The following is a 19,912-nucleotide window of genomic DNA, read 5'->3' on the forward strand; positions in this document are numbered from 1 at the left end:
CTTTACAGTACTTACATTGTCTCTAGAGGCGGTACTGTTCAGCTGCAACTGTTCGCCTTTAAACGTGACAATTGTTTTCTGCTTCGCTTCAGTTGCCACGTAAGAATACTGCTCTGGTATTTCTCTGAATATATCATCCTGGGGAGAACAACAATCAATCTCAATACCGAGCAATGGCTAATATTTTTTTTTGATTTACCCTTGGCTGGGAAAATGACTTCACAGAATCACAGAAACCCCACAGTGCAGATAGAGGCCATTTCGGCCCATCGAGCCTGCACCGACACATATCCCACCCGATCCCCGTAACCCCTACACCGACACATATCCCACCCGATCCCCGTAACCCCTACACCAACACATATATCCCACCCTATCCCCGTAACCCCACGTATTTAATCCCCCTAACACTAAGGGTCAATTTATCATAGCCAATCATCCTAACCCGCACATCTTTGGACTGTGGGAGGAAACCGGAGCACCCCGGGAGAAAACCCACGCAAACACGGGGAGAATGTGCAAACTCCACACAGACAGTCGCCCGAGGCCGGATTCGAACCCGGGTCCCTGGCGCTGTGAGGCAACAGTGCTAACCACTATGCCACCGTGCATTTATATAGCGCCTTTCACGACCACCGGACGTCTCAAAGCACTCAAAGAGTTCTGACGAAGGGTTTCGACCTGAAACGTTGACTGTTTCTCTCTCCACGGATGTTGCCTGGCCTGCTGAGTTTTTCCAACGTTTTCTGTTTTGTCTCAAAGCACGTTACAGCCAATGAAGTACTTTTGAAGGGTAGTCACTGTTATAATGTAGGAAACGCGGCAGCCAATTTGCGCACAGTAAGCTCCCACAAACAGCAATGTGATAATGACCAGATAATCTGTTTTTGTTCTGTGGATTGAGGGGTAAATATTGGCCAGGACACCGGGGGTAACTCCCCCCTGCTCTTCTTCGAAATAGTGCCTTGGGATCTTTTACTGAGAGGGTAGACGGAGCCTCGGTTTAACGTCTCATCCGAAAGACGGCACCTCCAACAGTGCAGCAGAGAGGAAAGGATGGGGTCAAAACATCAGCAAAGTTCAACCTCCACTGCCCTCCCCCCACCCCCATTCATTCAAAGAGGTCTTTTGAGAACTTGACGTGCATTTTGCAAGACAAAGTATGGAACAAAACAGGGCCATTAAGTACTTCAAACACACCCTCTTCCAACAGGAGACCATATACAATCTGCAGTGTTGAGAACTCTACCCAGTTTTCAAGGAGGGGAAAAAATACAAAGAAATTTAGGTGCTAATTTCAGAAACAATCTTGTAATATTCCTCCTTTTAAAATACGGTTATACTGCAATATATTATCAAAAACTACTGTACTGTATAATTTATGTGGAATGATGCATTCGAAAGTAAATCAATATAAATGAAGATGATTTAATTACTGCTAAGGCAATAAGTGCATCACAAATATCCGTCTTCATTAAAGAAGAATGAAGGGAGTAGGCTGAAAGCAACCATTAGTAAATCATCAAATGAGATTCAGAGTAAATGGTGGCATTTTCTGTTTAATAGCACTCAGACACATTTCTGTAATTCTGGAGTGTTTAAGCGCACTTCATTGAAACTGTACAGATTTTAAGGGTTGTGTAAAGTCCAATCCAGTCCAGGTCAGTGCCAAATTAAATTGAGCTCCCGAATTAATATCGCTGGAATAAACTCACATCACTAATCTCATCATCTGTAGAGGCGAGTCGAAACGCTGCCTCTTCTCCTCGACGATCAAGGGTTTGCATGTCTGCACCCTTGCTCCCTTGAATCATCTTCCCAGGAATTATGCAGCTCATTTTCTAAAAATCATAAAAAGAAAAAGGGCTGGGTGTTGCAGCGGGTTAGAACCTTGAGAGGGGATCCTATTGAAACATCGAAGATTCTGAGGGGGCTTGACAGGGTAGATGCAGAGAGGATGTTTCCCCTCGTGGGGGAATCTAGAACTAGATCTAGTACAGGGCCTTGGTGAGACCACACCTTGAGTATTGTGTGCAGTTTTGGTCGCCTTATCTGAGGAAGGATGTTCTTGCCATGGAGGGAGTGCAGCGAAGATTCGCCAGACTAATACCTGGGATGGCAGGAATGACATATGAGGAGAGATTGGGTCGATTAGGCTTATATTCGCTAGAGTTTAGACGAATGAGAGGGGATCTCATTGAAACTTATACAATTCTAACAGGACTAGATAGACTAGATGCAGGAAGGATGTTCCCGATGGCGGGGGAGTCCAGAACCAGTCTAAGGATAAGGGGTAAGCCATTTAGGACAGAGATGAGGAGGAATTTCTTCACCCAGAGAGTGGTGAACCTGTGGAATTCTCTACCACAGAAGGCAGTTGAGGCCAATTCATTAAATATATTCAAGAAGGAGTTAGATATATTTCTTAAGGCTAAAGGGATCAAGGGATATGGGGAGAAAGCAGGGACAGGGTACTGAATTTGGATGAACAGCCATGATCTCATAAATGGCGGAGCAGGCTCGAGGGGCCGAATGGCCTACTCCTGCTCCTATCTTCTATGTTTCTATGTAACTAGGGGGCATAATTTCAGAATAAGGCGGAAACCCTTTTAAATCAGAAATTAGGAGGAATTTCTTCTCTCAGAGGGTCGTGAATCTTTGGAATTCTCTACCCTAGAGAGCCGTGGAGGCTGGGTCAGTGAATATATTTAAGGTGGAGACAGACAGATTTTTGAATGATAAGCGAGTCAAGGGTTATGGGGAGTGGGCAGGGAAGTGGAGTTGAGGCCAAGATCAGATCAGCCATGATCTTATTGAATGGCGGAGCAGGCTCGAGGGGCCAAATGATCTACTCCTGCTCCCACGTCTTATATCTTATGTCCTTTCATCGTGGAGTTGAGGAAAGTTCCTTCTCTGTCAGCAGTTAGTGTCCTACATCTAGAAGTGTAGGTAGTCTCGGCTCACGGGGCACAGGTTCACAGACTAAACAGACCGTCGTACGGCGCTAAAGAGTAGTGTCACTCAAGAGACCACCGCACGCCGGAGGTGAGAAATAGAAACGGTGCAGGGAGTGAATGCTGTTCTAAAGCTGGGTTAAAGACAGAACGCTTTATTTCCCATCTGCTCTGTGCTATACTTAACATACAAAATTCTTACAGGGCTTGACAGGGTAGATGCAGGGAGGATGTTTCCCCTGGCTGGGGAGTCCAGAACCAGGGGTCACAGTCTCAGGATAAGGGGTCGGCCATTTAGGACTGAATTGAGGAGACATTTCTTCACTCAGAGGGTGGTGAATCTTTGGAATTCTCTACCCCAGAGGGCTGTGGAGGCTCAGTCGTTGAGTATATTCAAGACAGAGATCGATAGTTTTTTTGAATATTAAGGGAATCAAGAGATGTGGAGATGAAGTCGATGATCAGCCATGATCTTATTGAATGACGGAGCAGGCTCGAGGAGCCGAATGGCCTACTCCCGCTCCTATTTCTTATGTTCTTATACTTGAACGCAGAGTGTTTTTGTCCCGGTGTAGGGACCGGGTGCTAGGGTTTGGATGATCAGCCATGATCTCGTTGAATGGCGGAGCAGGCTCGAAGGGCCGAATGGCCTACTCCTGCTCCTATCGTCTATGTTTCTATGTTTCTATGTCACTAGTTCCCTCCCCGACCCTCCTCTTCTGAAGTCATCAATTCTTTGCTGAAGTACCTTACCAAAGTGGACATTATTCATCCGCAGGGTATATCAAGTACGAGTCCATTCTCCCCCCCCCCCACCCCCAATACCCAGAGCCCACAGAAGCCCGTTTTCCAGCAAGGGGGGTCACAGTGAGACAATCAGGATCACGAACCTTGGCTGATTTTTTCCTTTCCAAACCCAATTTTAGCCCCGACTGTTAGCCAGTTTGGTCCAGTTAACTCAGGGGTTATTGAAGAGCGATTAGGAGTGGCTGATTATCTCCGCCACAGCCTAGGGACACTGAAGCTAACAGCAACCCTCTCTGTCACCACTCTGGATGGGTTCAGCTATTGCAGCACAGGTTGGAGATTAACCTTCCTCATTGTGTACACAGGCAGCGCAGTTAAGGAGTGTGATGGAATACTCTCCACTTGCCTGGATGAGTGCAGCTCCAACAACACAAGAAGCTCGACACCATCCAGGACAAAGCAGCCCGCTTGATTGGCACCCCATCCACCACCTTAAACATTCACTCCCGCCACCACCGGCGTACCGTGGCTGCAGTGTGTACCATCTACAAGATGCACTGCAGCAACTCACCAAGGCTCCTTCGGCAGCACCTCCCAAACCTGCGACCTCTTCCACCTAAAAGGACAAGGGCAGCAGGCGCATGGGAACACCACCACCTCCAAGTTCCCCACCAAGTCACACACCATCCTGACTTGGAAGTATATCGGCCGTTCCTTCATCGTCGTTGGGTCAAAATCCTGGAACTCCCTCCCTAACGGCACTGTGGGAGTGCCTTCACCACACGGACTGCAGCGGTTCAAGAAGGCGGTTCATCACCACCTTCTCAAGGGCAACTAGGGATGGGCAATAAATGCTGGCCTTGCCAGCGAAGCCCACATCCCATGAACGAACATTATTTTTAAAAAACCACCGAGCCACTGGGGAACTGGAAACAACTACTTTAAATGTTTCTGTACTGCTTCTCCCCCATGGACACATCTACATTAAGGCAAAATAAGTTCAATCAATCAAAGATCCTCGCTGAAGAACACTCTATGTGGAGGTGGTAGGCAATCCGAGGGTGGGACGCCAACGATTAGCTGGGAAATTGTACATTCGGAAGAACTCAATTTGTTTTCTGATCACAGGCATGGAGAAAGCGGCAGCTGCTGTGTTAGACTGAGAGCATCGGGAGCTCCCTCGGAGAAGGGATGCTTTATTAGGCTATCAATCTACTTTACAGAGTGAAGGTCTGGAACCTGAGATATCATCAATTTAAAAAATAAATAAATGTAAATTGAAGAGAAAAATAATCAAACAGGTCTTCCGTGGAGCCAGCCATGCAGGGGATTGTGCAGGACCCAACACTTACTTGATTTAGATATTCTCACCTTTTCCTGCAGAATAAGGGATCACTTCAGCTTAGGTTTCCCGACTGCTAGTGGTGAAGGCCTAAATTAGGAGGCACGTGGCTGAAAAGGAGCAGGGGTTCTGTTCGATTGGAACTCCACCCACTTCACACCAAGAGAGAATTTACTATGGTGGTCATCACCCCCCTCGCCACCCCACCCCCACAGGCCTGGAGACACCCACTTTATTTAAATATTCATGGTTGGGTGGAATTAGGTTACAAGGGATGCTCTTGTGTCCACCTGGTGGACACCCTAGATGCCGGTCTGCGAACAGACCTTGCCTTGACAGGCAATTAGTGCAAACAACAAATGAGGGTCTAACCACCACCCCTTGACATTCAACGGTATTACCATCGCCAAATCCCCCACCATCAACATTCTGGGGGTCAACATTGACCAGAAACTTAACTGGACCAGCCACATAAATACTGTGGTTACAAGAGCAGGTCAGAGGCTAGGTATTCTGCGGCGAGTCTCACCTCCTGACTCCCCAAAGTCTTTCCACCATCTACAAGGCACAAGTAAGGAGTGTGATGGAATACTCTCCACTTGCCTGGATGAGTGCAGCTCCAACAACACCCAAGAAGCTCGACACCATCCAGGACAAAGCAGCCCGCTTGATTGGCACCCTATCCACCACCTTAAACATTCACTCCCTCTACCACCGGCGTACCATGGCTGCAGTGTGCATCATCTACAAGATGCACTGCAGCAACTCACCAAGGCTTCTTCGGCAGCACCTCCCAAACCCGCGACCTCTTCCACCTAGAAGGACAAGGGCAGCAGACACATGGGAACACCACCACCTCCAAGTTACACACCATCCTGACTTGGAAGTATTTAGCCGATCCTTCATCGTCACTGGGTCAAAATCCTGGAACTCCCTACCTAACAGCACTGTGGGAGCACCTTCACCACACGGACTGCAGCGGTTCAAGAAGGCAGCTCACCACCACCTTCTCAAAGGCAACTAGGGATGGGCAATAAATGCTGGCCCTGCCAGCGACGCCCACATCCCATAAAAACAAAGTTTTTTAAATGACTCCTCTTCCTGGAGGACACTAGATCCCTCAGTACCACTAAGATATCTGAATGCCTGTCTAACAGTAACGGTAGATAGGGTGGTCCACATCCCTGGGGTCAACCTATCTATCTCTGCCACAATCCCAGGCCATGCGTGGGTTTCCTCCGGGTGCTCCGGTTTCCTACCACAGTCCAAAGATGTGCGGGTTAGGTTGATTGGCCATGATAAAAATAAAAATTGGCCCTTAGTGTTAGGGGGGATTAAATACGTGGGGTTACGGGGATAGGGCTTGGGTGGGATGGCTGTCGGTGTAGGGACCGGGTGCTAGGGTTTGGATGATCAGCCATGATCTCGTTGAATGGCGGAGCAGGCTCGAAGGGCCGAATGGCCTACTCCTGCTCCTATCTTCTATGTTTCTATGAGCCTTCTCTTTCCCAGACTTTCCTCCCCCTCTGTTGTAACCATTTACACCTCCTCTGGAGCCATCTTTTGTTTCTACACTTGCCCCGTTATCAATCCCTTATGCCTTGCACCACCTTCCCTTGTGTCAATTAATCACTTCTGCCTATGAATCACAGACCTTTCCCCTTTGTTCTTTTCCCTTGCTTAAAAGTCGTTAATCTCTCGAACACCTTCCAGTTCTTTTTTATATATTCGTTCATGGGATCTGGGCGTCGCTGGCAAGGCCGGCATTTATCGCCCATTCCCAATTGCCCTCGAGAAGGTGCTGGTGAGCTGCCATCTTGAACCGCAGCAGGCAGTTAAGAGTCAACCACATTGCTGTGGGTCTGGAGTCACATATAGGCCAGACCAGGTTAAGTACTAGCTTTTTATTCCAGATTTATTTAATTAACTGAATTTAAATTCCCCTGCTGCCGTGGTGGGATTTGAACTCACGTCTCTGGATCATTAGTCCAGTAACATAGAAACATAGAAGATAGGAGCAGGAGTAGGCCATTCGGCCCCTCGAGCCTGCTCCGCCATTCAATGCGATCATGGCTGATCATCCAAATTCAGTACCCGGTCCCTGCTTTCTCCCCATACCCCTTGATCCCTTTAGCCTTAAGAAATATATCCAACTCCTTCTTGAATATATTTAATGAATTGGCCTCCACTGCCTTCTGTGGTAGAGAATTTCACAGGTTCACCACTCTCTGGGTGAAGAAATTCCTCTTCATTTCTGTCCTAAAAGGCCTACCCCTTATCCTTAGACTGTGACCCCTGGTTCTGGACGCCCCCGCCATCGGGAACATCCTCCCTGCATCTAGTCTGTCCAGTCCTGCCAGAATTTTATAAGTTTCAATGAGATCCCCTCTCATTCTTCTAAACTCCAGCGAGTACAAGCCCAATCGACCCAATCTCCCCTCATACGTCATTCCTGCCATCCCAGGTATCAGCCTGGTGAATCTTCGCTGAACTCGTTCCATGGCAAGAATATCCTTCCTCAGATAAGGCGACCAAAACTGCACACAATACTCAAGATGTGGTCTCACCAAGGCCCTGTACAACTGCAGCAAGACATCCTTGTTCCTGTACTCAAACCCTCTCGCTACGAAGGCCAACATACCATTTGCCTTCTTAACCGCCTGCTGCATCTGCATGCTTACCTTCAGCGACTGGTGCACAAGGACACCCAGGTCTCGTTGCACTTCCCCTTCTCCCAATAAATTACCATTCAGATAATAATCTGCCTTCCTGTTTTTGCCACCAAAGTGGATAACCTTACATTTATCCACGTTATATTGCATCTGCCATGCTTCTGCCCAATCACCCAACCTGTCCAAATCATCCTGGAGTTTCTCGGTATCCTCCTCACAGCACACATGGCCACCCAGCTTTGTGTCGTCTGCAAATTTGGAGATATTACATCTAGTTCTCTCGTCTAGATCATTAATATATATCGTGAATAGCTGGGGTCCGAGGACCGATCCCTGCGGTACCCCACTAGTCACTGCCTGCCACTCGGGGAAAACGACCCCTTTATTCCAACTCTTTGCTTTCTGTCTGCCAAACACTATAACATAACCACTACGCTACCGTACCCTTTTGTTTCCACAGAGGCTGCCTGACCTGCTGCATGTTGCTAGCATTTTCTGTTTTTATTTCAGATTTCCAGTATCCGCAGTATTTCGCTTTTGCTGTAGTAATGGAAGATCTTTCCCTGGCGGATGATTTTTTGGCGCGGTTTGGGAGGTCGCCCTCTCAGCAAGGACCACCTCCACTTTAACAGCAGTCAAGCAAGGAGTCCGGAGTTGGGTTGCTCTGGAACCCGCGTGCCGGGTTTCCTTTCCATCCCTTCAGGTTTTTGCCGGTCATCTCTTAGCCTTTCCCCCCTCCAGCAATGGCAAAGCCTGCTCATTTCCAGAGGCACCTTCAGAACTTTTAATTGCCGCACACCCGTTACAATTTTCTGCTTCCCCGAGAAGTGCGCTCCGTACAACATCTGAATCCGATGCCAAGGAGCTAACCCTGGAAAGTAGAACCGCCAATCTATTCCTCGGCCTCTGCCCCTCTTTAACTGAAAGTTGCACAAGAATGGCCCAAATTCAGTTATGTGGAGAGGTTGGAGAAGCTGGGACTGTTCTCCCTAGAACAGAGAAGGTTAAGGGGAGATCTAATAGAGGTATTCAAAATTATGAAGAGTTTTGTTAGAGCCAGTAGGGAGAAGCTATTTCTTCTGGCAAGTGGGTTGGAGATCAAAGGTCACAAATTTAAAATACAGGAAACTCTTTTTTATCTGGGTGGTGCCGGTTTATCAAAAAGTCCGGATTATAGAGAGGTATAGTAAAAGGTGCGAGAGCCCCGTACACAGCAACAGATCCAAGCTTTCCTGTTGCTTAGCAACAGGTGCAGGAACCCCGGCCACAAGATCCAGGCGTCCCTGTTGCTTAGCAACAGGTGCAGGAACCCCAGTTACACAGCCACAGATCCAGGAACGGCCACTAATGAAATAAAACTTACCTGAACCTACTCCTGAATTTTGCCGGTTAACAGAGATTTCCGGTTATTTTTTAGGTGCCGGTAAATCGAGAGTTTCCTGTAATGGACAAAAGTAGAGGGGAAATGGAGAAATTTCTTCACACAGAGGGTTAAGACCTGGAACGCACTAGTAACTTTCAAAAGGCAATTGGATATGTACTTGAAGAGGACTGATTTACAGGGTTATAGGGAAGGAGTTGGAGTCTGAGACTAAATTGAACAGCTCTTTCAAAGAGCCAGCACAGGCACGACGGGCCGAATGGCCTCCTCGAGCGCTGTAAGATTCTATGATTCTATGAGCGTGAGCCCCTTTCTAGCTTTTATTTCCCGTGAGCGAAAACACCGGGCCTCCACTATGTACCTCCGTGACATCAGGGCTGAGCTCGAGTGGTCAACACAAGGAATTTCAGGTGCTAGCCCCAAGGCCCACCATTCCGCGGGACAGCGGACACACCGCCGCTCCAGGGTGCAGCCTGTCCGCCGTGCTTTCAGGTTAACCCGACACGCGCAAGGGCTGGTTTTCTCAGGCAGTACTTACATTACTTGCATAGTCTCCAGATAAAACCTCAGGCAACATGTCTCTGTTGGCCAGAAGAGCTGCTAGAGTCACAACACTCTTTGTGGGGGGAAAGGGACAAACAAAACACACGTCCATCAAACGGGGGCAAGGCAATCACCTTTTATATAGTCTATATTGCAACATTTTTCTCTGTCCGCTATACATCTCCCACTGTCAACTTCAAACATTGAAAGAGTAGTTTATTTGTGGACTAGTCTTAATGGTTTAAATGCAACCAATATATACCATCGTCAAATAGAGGCATAGAATTACAGGAACGAGGAACAGCAGTCGGACATTCAGCTCCTCCAGCCTGCTCCGCCATTCAATGAGATCATGGCTGATCTGTATCTCAACTCCATCCACCCGTAATACCCTTGGCTAGCAGAAATCTATTGATCTCAGATTTAAAATTATTAATTGAGCTAGCATCTACTGCTTTTTGTGGGAGACAGTTCCACACTTCTACCACCCTTTGGGTGATGAAGTTAGTTTCCTAACTTCTCCCCTGAATGGCCTGGCTCTGATTTTAAGGTTATCTCACCTTGTCCCAGACTCCCCAATCAGCAGAAAAAACAGTTTCCCTCTATCTACCCTATCAGTTCCTTTCAAAATCCTAAAAACCTCAATCAAATCACCTCTTAACCGTCTACATTCCAAGGGTACGCCAGCCTAGTTTATGGAATCTCTCCTCATATCGATGAGCTCTCTTACTGAATGACATGTGGGAGGCTGTGACTGCCCCCTGCTGCCCAACTCGATAAATTACTCGGTCAGACGAACTTGCCAGTTTAAAGTAAGTGGTTCACAGCTGTGTTAACAAGTCGCACAGACACGAATTTGAATATTTGCTGGTTCTCCAAAAATAGCACAGAGAAGAAATTAAACCCATTTGTATGAACACTTAAAACTGTCCATCAGACTTGCTCAACAAAAGGCCAATCATTTCACAGAATTTCACAGGAGGCCATTCGGCCCATTGTGCCTGTTCTGTGCAAGAGCTACCTGCCTAATCTAATATCCCTGCCCATTAACTATATCCTTTTATTTATTTTTTTTGAATCATAGAATCATACACAGGAGGCCATTCGGCCCATCGTGCCTGTGCCAGCTCTTTGAAAGAGCTCTCCAATTAGACGCACTCTCCTGCTCTTTCCCCATAGCCCTGCAATTTTCTCCTCCACATGAGCCTGCTCCCGGCCCTCTTCATCCCACCCCTATCAGCATCTCCTTCCGTTTGTTTTGTCCCTCGAGCCTTCCTCTTAAATGCATCTATTTAGATGTCAGGGAAGCAGAAACCAGTTTAAGTACCACCTTGCAGACAGAAGACACTCTAATAATGGTGCAAAATAAATGAGATGCGAGCAGACTGGTTTGGTCCCGAACTTGCTGTAAGCTTGCTTGGCCTGTTGATTAGGATGAACTGGCCCCCACTTACAGCAAGGAGCTCATTCCCACAGAAACCACTGCCGGCTTCCTCAGCTCTCTCACACTCTCTCGCAGTTTTTTTGCATCTCTTGGGCCGGTCCCTTTGGAATGTCAGGTTTCGCAACCTAAACAAAGCACGCATAGGTACAAAAAGAAAGAACTTGCATTTATATAGCGCCTTTCACGACCTCAGGATGTCCCAAAGCGCTTCACAGCCAGGGAAGTACTTTTTGAAGTGGAGTCGCTGTTGTAATGTAGGAAACACGGCAGCCAATTTGTACTCAGCAAGATCCCACAAACAGCAATGCGATAATGACCAGATAATCTGTTTTAGCGATGTTGGTTGAGGGATAAATATTGACCAGGACACCGGGGGAGAACTCCCCTGCTCTTCTTCGAAATAGTGCCAAGGGATCTTTTAACGTCTCACCCGAAAGGCAGCACCCTCCGACAGTGCAGCACTCCCTCAGTACTACAGGAGTGTCAGCCTAGATTTTCGTGCTCAAGTCCCTGGAGTGAGACTTGAACCCACAACCTTCTGACTCAGAGGCAAGAGTGCTGCCCACTGAGCCACAGGTGGAAAAAAAAGTTGATAAAATGTGCATTTATATAAAGAAAGTGATATACAGGAAACTTTGGTTTATCCGGAGGTTAACTGTCCGGAATGCTCGATCCACCGGCAAAATTCAGGAGTCGGTTCAGTAAGTTTTTTTTCTTTTCGTTGCTTTTTTTCCCCACCAGTCAGGCTCTGCAAGGTCTAGCTGAAGCTGTTGCTACTGAGATGCTTGCAAGCTACAGCCGACTGTTTTGAAGCTGTAGGGTTTGTTGCTAGATACGGAGCTCAAAAGCTCCGTATGTTTTAACATTAGCGCTGGTTTGTCCGGCAGTTTTGATGGGACGGCAACAGCTCGGTCCCGTCGGTGCCGGATAGCACAAAGCTTCCTGTAACTGGTCCTTGGAATCTCCAGCACGATGCTGGGGGTCAGCAGTTGCTTCTTCCAATGACCAGGATTCGAGAAGCCCTCATTCGCGGGCAGCCCACTCCTAAAGGGACCGTGGTTAATCTGGGTTCGGTTGCCTTTATGCACCTGGCAGCCACAGTGGTTTCTATCGAAGTTGCTGCCAAGAAACAGGTTCAATCGCTGCTCTGTGCCGAGTTAACTGGTATCAACCAAGGCAGCAGTTGGAACACGACCATTGAGCTCCATGCCTGTGGGCTAGTAGTGAAGGGGAAAATCCACCAGTGGTGGCGGGGTGGCTCTCATCACCAAATCACACCTTGGTCTGTCCCCCTACTCCTCCGGCACTTTCTCCTCCTTGCGCATCTCACCTTATTCCACCCCTCTCATTTAAAATTCTTGTTCTCTACCGCCCACCCAAGTACCATAAACATTTTATTACTGAGATATCTTCACTGTTCTCCTCCCTCAGCCTCTGCACCAAACAACTTCTCATCCTCGGTGATTTCAACCTCCATCTCAATTCATCGTGCTCTCTCTCCTCTGAGTTCACTAGTCTCCTATCCCCCCTTGATCTCTCCCTCCGTGTTATGCTGAACCTTTATAAAGCGCTGGTTAGACCGCAACTGGAGTACTGCGTCCAGTTCTGGTCACCACACTATAGGAAGGATGTGAAGGCCCTCGAGAGGGTGCAGAGGAGATTTACCAGAATGGTTCCGGGGATGGGGGATCTTAGCTACAAGGACAGGTTGGGGAAGCTGGATTTGTTTTCATTAGAGCAAAGGTGGTTGAGGGGTGATTTGATAGAGGCGTACAAGATTATGACGGGTTTGGATAGGCTAGACGGGGAAAGGCTGTTCCCACTAGTTGATGGTACAAGGACTAGGGGACACAGATTTAAGGTTTTGGGCAAGAGATACAGGGGGATGTGAGGAAAAACTTTTTTACGCAGTTAGCGGTGAGGACCTGGAACTCGCTGCCGACGGAAGTGGTGGAAGCGGAGACACTCGATGTTTTCAAGGGGAGACTGCTCTACAGAGAGCCGGCACGAACTCGATGGGCCGAATGGCCTCCTTCTGTGCCGTTATGACTATATCGATTAATGCTCATCCTCAGTGAGGAGATTAGAGTCTGAGGTTTCAGTAACATTTTGATTTGATAATAAGGGGAGCCGTGAGCAATCTTTACTGTTCCAAATGGCGAGATGTATTCTTCCTCATCAGTTGTAATTCTTTCCCCAATTTCAGCTTTGCAGCTTTCCATGTTTCCAGATTGGTGCAATGCTTTGGAAATTCTTGAGCTGCAGCTCCCCCTGGTGACTGACCTGGTTAAGGCAGCGCAGTCAGAAAGAAGCCCAGCTTCGAGTCCCCCTAGTCTGCGCAATCAGAGCTGTACAGGTGGCCTCAGCATTCACTCCTGGGTTCAGGAAGAGGGAATCGGGCAAGGGTTCCTGCTCCTGGTTGTTGTCCAGCGACCCCGATTGGAAATGGGCATGTGCGGATGTCATAGGAACACAGAGCACGGGAGGAGGCCATTCGGCCCATCGTGCCTGTGCCGGCTCTTTGAAAGAACTATCCAATTAGCCCCGCTCCCCACAACCCTGAACATTTTTCCTTTTCAAACATATATCCAACTCCCTTTTGAAAGTTACTACTGAATTTGCTTCCACCACCCTTTAAGGCAGTGAATTCCCGATCACAATAACTCGATGCATAAAATAATTCTCATCTTCCCCTCTGGTTCTTTGGCAATTATCTTCAATCTGTGTCCTCTGGTTACCGTCCTCTCCTGCCAGTGGAAACAGTTTCTCCTTATTTACTCTATCAAAACCCCTCATAATTTTGAACACCTCTATTAAATCTCCCCTTAACCTTCCCTGCTCTAAGGAGAACAATCCCAGCTTCTCTAGTCTCCCCTCATCCCTGGTACCAAGTGAGGTGAAGACAGGAATTGGGCTCGACTATGGTGCCCCCTCCCCTAGTCAAATAGCTTGCCAGCTCTCATTGTCTAGGCTCCAATGTGAATAATGGCAATTTGGAGGATGTACCGGAGGGACATCATGGCCTGTGCCACCCTGCCCTAAGTAAGGAAGTCAAAGGGGGCCAAATGTAATATATCCAAGTTTGCTGATGATACAAAGCTGGGTGGGAATGTAAGTTGTGAGGAGGATGCAAGGAGGCTTCAAGGGGATATAGACAGGCTAAGTGAGTGGGCAACAACATGGCAAATGGAATATAATGTGGAATAATGTGAAGTTATCCACTTTGGTAGGAAAAATAGAAAAGCAGAGTATTTTTTAAATGGTGAGAGAGATTGGGAAATGTTGGTGTTCAGAGGGACCTGGGTGTCCTTGTACACGAATCACTGAAAGTTAACATGCAGGTACAGCAAGCAATTAGGAAAGCAAATGGTAGGTTGGCCTTTATTGCAAGAGGATTTGAGTATAAGAGTAAAGATGTCTTACTGCAATTATATAGGGCCCTGGTGAGACCACACCAGGAGTATTGTGTACAGTTTTGGTCTCCTTACCTAAGGAAGGATATACTTGCCATAGAGGGAGAGCAACGAAGGTTCACTGGACTGTTTCCTGGGATCGGGGGGGATTGTCCTATGAGGAGAGATTGAGTAGACTAGGCCTATATTCTCTAGAGGTTAGAAGAATGAGGGGTGATCTCATTGAAACATACAATATTCTTACAGGGTAGATGCTGGGAGGATGTTTCCCCTGGCTGGGGAGTCTAGAACCAGGGGTCACAGTCTCAGAATAAGGGGTCGAACATTTAGGACTGAGATGAGGAGACATTTCTTCACTCAGAGGGTGGTGAATCTTTGGAATTCTCTACCCCAGAGGGCTGTGGAGGCTCAGTGGTGACTATATTCAAGATAGAGATCGATAGATTTTTGAATGTTAAGAGAATCAAGGGATCTGGGAATAGTGCAGGAAAGTGGAGTTGAGGTAGAAGATCAGCCATGATCTTATTGAATGGCTCGAGGGGCCGAATGGCCGACCCCTGCTCCTATTTCTTATGTTATGTTCTTAAAGACTTCAGCTGATTTTCTTTTTAAAGTCCATTAAATCAGAATGAAAAGTTTGTTAACAAAATGGCACTGAATACAGTGCATCAGACATTCCTCCTGAAACTTTAAGATTAGGTGATGCAGGAGCTGGTGCTAAAAGCCTGGACACTAGTGGCTGGGTTAATGATTCATGAGTCACTAACAGTTCCATGGTGTTTGGGACACAACATGTACTGTGATCAAAAAGTGTGGATTGCAGCGCGATTTGAAATATTTTTAGACAGTGCAGTCATTCAAATAAAATTGCTGTCTGTGGCTGGGAGCATTTTAAAAACATCTGCAGTTTAACTTGCTTCACCCTTCGGTTACAACTTTTAAATTCTTAACAATTATTACAGTTTACTTAAATTGACAATTTGATCTGTAGGGTTGAGACACGCCGACAATCTTTATTCCCCCCCCACCCCCCGAACCGATTAATTCCTGCTCGCCAATCAGGTGAAAGAAAGATATACCAATCAAGTTTCACATTTATGCAGCAGAGAATGGTAGATTAAATAATGAGAAAAGCGACACTTAAGAAGTAACCAATAGCTTGCATTTATATAGCACCTTGAATGTAATAAGGGGCTGCATAAAGGCTAAATCAGACTCCCGAGCACGTGATGGAAAGGGGTAGGGAAGTTGACTGAATGGTCAAAGAAGTAGGATTTGAGGAGGTTTTTGAAGGAGGGGAAAGGGGAAGCAAGACGGTTGGGTTGTTTCAAGTTTAAGAAGAGCGTTCCAGACTGCGCAGCCAAGATGGCTAAAGGCTGTGTGACTGAAGTTGGTGCGTGGCGGGCGGGGAGGGGGGAATGCCTAGGAAGTCAGGGTTGAAAGCAATGTTCCCTCTACGTAATGGGAAAGGTCCCGCACAGGCCGCTCACCGGCTTCTCCATTGTAAATACCGCGGAAATTTAAAGGGACCGCGCACTAAAAGAAACAGGCCGCGGAGCACAAAGCGTCGCTCACAGGGAGCATTGGTTGAAAGGTTGAAGGGCATGTGTTTGGAGCTAAGCCTAGAGGCTCCACAGAGGACAGGACAGGGGCAGGATTTTGAATTTGATACGTTGGGGCAGGGGGAGCCAATGGAGATCGGTAAAGACGAGGGTGAGGGGAATGGGTCTTTTGGACAGGGTAAAGCTCGGCAGGCAGACGAGGGGAGCTTGGAGATAACAAAGGCACGAACAAAGGTTTCAATGACAAGGAGCTGAAGTAGGGGCCAAGGTGGTCAACATTACAGAGATGGAAATAGGTGGACAGGACGTGGGCTGTTAAACTGAGCTTCGGGTAAACTAGACACCAAGGTTGCTCACCGTCAGGTCAGCATGAGCAAGCAGCCAAAGTAGGGATGGAGTCTTGGGCGAAGGTGCGGGGCTTTTGACAAAAGAAGAACATAATGGCTTCAGGCTTGGCAGTGATAAGTTGAAGAATATTCTTGCTCATTTATGGTGATGTCGGTCAAGCAGTCACGCTTCACAGCGGTGGTCGTGGAGTCAAGGGTGGTGACAGAGATGGAGGCTACCAGGTCTGGCCTACATGTGACTCCAAACCCCACACTATGTGGCTGACTTTTAATGCACTCATGACAACTAGGGATGGGCAATAAATGCTGCCTTGCCAGTGTTGCCACCAATGTTCCCTCTAACGTTTCTTTTGGCCCGCGCGGCCCCTTTAACGGGCTCTGCGGGCCAAAGTTCTGTGCACGCGCGGTTTTTCTATTTAAAGTCCGGCTCACCAGCTGCGCGGGACCTCTAGAGCGCTGCGCGGCCATGCAATTTAAAGGGAACATTCCCACATCCCAGAAACAAAAAGACATACTGACATAGTGCGTAGTGCAGTGCATTTTCTCAGCAGTGCTCCCCATTCCCCTCTTCTTCTGAGGATATTGACTACTCCCGGGGTACAGCTCCATGTGTGGGCACTACTCGGTCTTTTGCCCACATGGCTATTATTTATTTGGGGATCAGTCAACATTCAGCCGCAGGGGAGCTACAGCCACGTCTAATGCTGTCCGCAGCAGACACCCACACGTGCCCACCGTCTAGTCGGGCGAGGCAATGAAGGGACACTCTGCGATGATGGAACCCTAGCCCATCAGAGACGGCAGGAGGGAAAGGCAAGAGCAGAACATTGGTAACAAAGAGCAAAGAAACAAAAAAAGAGAGAATGCAACTTAACAAAATGGGGTCTGGCCGCAATACGAGTTCCAAACCTTAAATGTCTGCTCACCTGCAGTGATTTTTTCCTTTTCACCGGTGGCTCCCTCGAAGGATCTGTCCTCAGTACAGTAAAGCTTCCCGAAGTTCTACCGATTCCATCAATCTGTAACGGGAACAAACGTGAGGGGTCAGGGCTGGTCATCGGTGTGGATATTTAAGTTTGCCAAAAGCAGGAAAATGTCGGGATTTTTTTCCCCCTCACCTCCCTCCCTGCCAATGACGATCCTAACAAATAAAATACTCTCACCTTTACACCTCTGATAACAGGCACAGGTGCAAGGGACTGGGTGGGGCACGGGTATAGGAGACGTTTCCATTCAGTTCTAGGGTCTTAAGGTTTTGAATCCATCCAAGACTGATAGGAAGAGTGAAATAACAACAGAAAATGCTGGAAATACTCAGCAGGCCAGGCAGCATCCGTGGAGAGAGAAACAGAGTTAACGTTTCAGGTCTGGGACCCTTCATCAGAACTGGAAAAAGCTGGAGATGTAACAGATATTAAGCAGGTGCAGACACATGGGGGAGGGGGGGTTTAGGAGGGGAGGAAGGAATTGAAAGAACATCCTGTGAAAATGTTGCAAATGGGAATGGCAAAATCATACTGCATGAAAAATGGGAGCAGGGGTTATGGTCTGATATTGTTGAACTCGATGTTGAGTCCGGCAGACTGTAAAGTGCCCAATCGAAAGATGAGGTGCTGTTCCTCGAGCTTACGTTGAGCTTCATTAGAACAATGCAATAGCCCGAGGACAGAGAGATCAGAGCGGGAGTGAAGCGGTGAATTAAAGTGACAGGCGACCGGAAGCTCAGGGTCACCCTTACGGACTGAACGGAGGTGTTCCGCAAAGCGGTCACCCAATCTGCGTTTGGTCTCCCCAATGTAGAGGAGACGGCATCGTGAGCAGCGAATACAGTATATCAAATTGCAAGAAGTACAAGTAAATCGCTGTTTCACCTGGAAGGGGTGTTTGGGGCCCTGGACAATGGGAAGGGAGGAGGTAAAAGGGCAGGTGTTGCATCTCCTGCACTTGCACGGGAAGGTGCCAGGCGAAGGAGAAGGGCTGTTAGGGGTGATTGAGGAGTGGACCAGGGTGTCGCGGAGGGAGTGGCCCCTTCGGAATGCTGAAAGGGGAGGTGAGGGGAAGGTGTGTTGGGGGTGGGATCACGTTGGAGGTGGTGGAAATGGCGGAGGATGATCCGTTGAATGTGGAGGCTGGTGGGGTGAAAGGTGAGGACAAGGGGAACCCTATCGTGGTTCTGGGAGGGAGGGGAAGGGGTGAGAGCAGAAGTGTGGGAAATAGAACGGACACGGTCAAGGGCCGTGTCAACCACAGTAGAGGGGAATCCTCGGTTGAGGAAAAAGACATGTCGGAAGCACTGGTATGGAAGGTGGCATCGTCAGAACAGACGCGGCGGAGACGGAGAAACTGGGAAAATGGAATAGAGTCCTTACAGGAAGCGGGGTGGGAGGAAGTGTAGTCCAGGTAGCTGTGGGAGTCGGTGGGCTTGTAGTGGATGTTTGTCGAAAGCCGATCGCCAGAAATGGAGACGGAGAAGTCAAGGAAGGGAAGGGAAGAGTCGGAGATGGACCATGTGAAGGTGAGGGAAGGGTGGAAATTGGAAGTAAAGTGAATGAACTTATCTAGTTCAGGGCGAGAGCAGGAAACGGCACCAATACAGTCATCGATGTACCGGAAAAAGAGGTGAGGGAGGGGACCTGAGTAGGACTGGAACAAAGAATGTTCCACATATCCCATGAACAGGCAGGCATAGCTAGGGCCCATGCGGGTTCCCATAGCAACACCTTTAATTTGGAGGAAGTGAGTGGAGTCAAAGGAGAAGTTGTTCAATGTGAGAACAAGTTCAGCCAGGCGGAGGAGGGTAGTGGTGGATGGGGACTGGTTGGGCCTCTGTTCAAGAAACGGAGCGCCCGAAGGCCATCCTGGTGGGGGATGGAGGTGTAGAGGGATTTGACGTCCAGTGAAAAGGAGACGGTTGGGGCCAGGAAACTGTTAAAGTGACGGAGGGCATCGGAAGAGTCGCGAATGTAGGTGGGAAGAGACTGGACAAGGGGAGAAAAAATAGAGTCGAGATAGGAAGAGATAAGTTCCGTGGGGCAAGAACAGGCTGAAACGATGGGTCTACCAGGGCAGTCCTGTTTGTGGATCTTGGGAAGGAGGTAGAAGCAGGCTGTGCAGGGTTGGGGAACTATGAGGTTGGCGACCATGGAGGGAAGATCTCCAGAGGAGATGAGGTCAGTGACACACTTGGAAACAATGGCTTGATGTTTGCTAGTGGGGTCATGGTCCAGGCGGAGGTAGGAGGAGGTGTCGGAGAGTTGGCGTTCAGCTTCCGCACGGTAGAGGTCGGTTCGCCAAACAACAACAGCACCACCCTTATCAGCAGATTTAATGATTTCCAGCTATTTCCAGTTCTGATGAAGGGTCCCAGACCTGAAACGTTAACCCTGTTTCTCTCTCCACGGATGCTGCCTGGCCTGCTGAGTATTTCCAGCATTTCCTGTTGTTATTTCAGATTTCCAGCACCCGCAGTATTTTGCTATTATACTGATAGGAAAAGTCTTTGTTGGC

The 19,912-nt window shown here is 48.2% G+C and overlaps 1 protein-coding gene across 5 annotated transcripts in view; it reads right to left on the reverse strand.

Annotated features, from left to right (window-relative positions):
• LOC147105115 (uncharacterized) overlaps positions 1-19,912 on the reverse strand; it is a 104,784-nt gene that overhangs the window by 21,204 nt on the left and 63,668 nt on the right. For 3 of the 5 annotated variants that reach the window (XM_086011197.1, XM_086011196.1, XM_086011195.1), the window contains exons 8-11: positions 17,332-17,424; positions 9,635-9,712; positions 1,716-1,841; positions 16-138 (exon numbers count right to left, since the gene is read on the reverse strand). In XM_086011197.1, the coding sequence (XP_085867323.1) occupies positions 16-138; positions 1,716-1,841; positions 9,635-9,712; positions 17,332-17,424 (420 nt within the window). The remainder of the gene's footprint in view (positions 1-15; positions 139-1,715; positions 1,842-9,634; positions 9,713-17,331; positions 17,425-19,912) is intronic. The other 2 variants (XM_086011199.1, XM_086011200.1) reach the window with 2 other exon arrangements.

Source organism: Somniosus microcephalus, chromosome 18 (genome assembly GCF_052327205.1).
Source record: "Somniosus microcephalus isolate GS21.2 chromosome 18, FLI_Smic_1.0, whole genome shotgun sequence".
Lineage (NCBI taxonomy): Eukaryota > Metazoa > Chordata > Chondrichthyes > Squaliformes > Somniosidae > Somniosus > Somniosus microcephalus.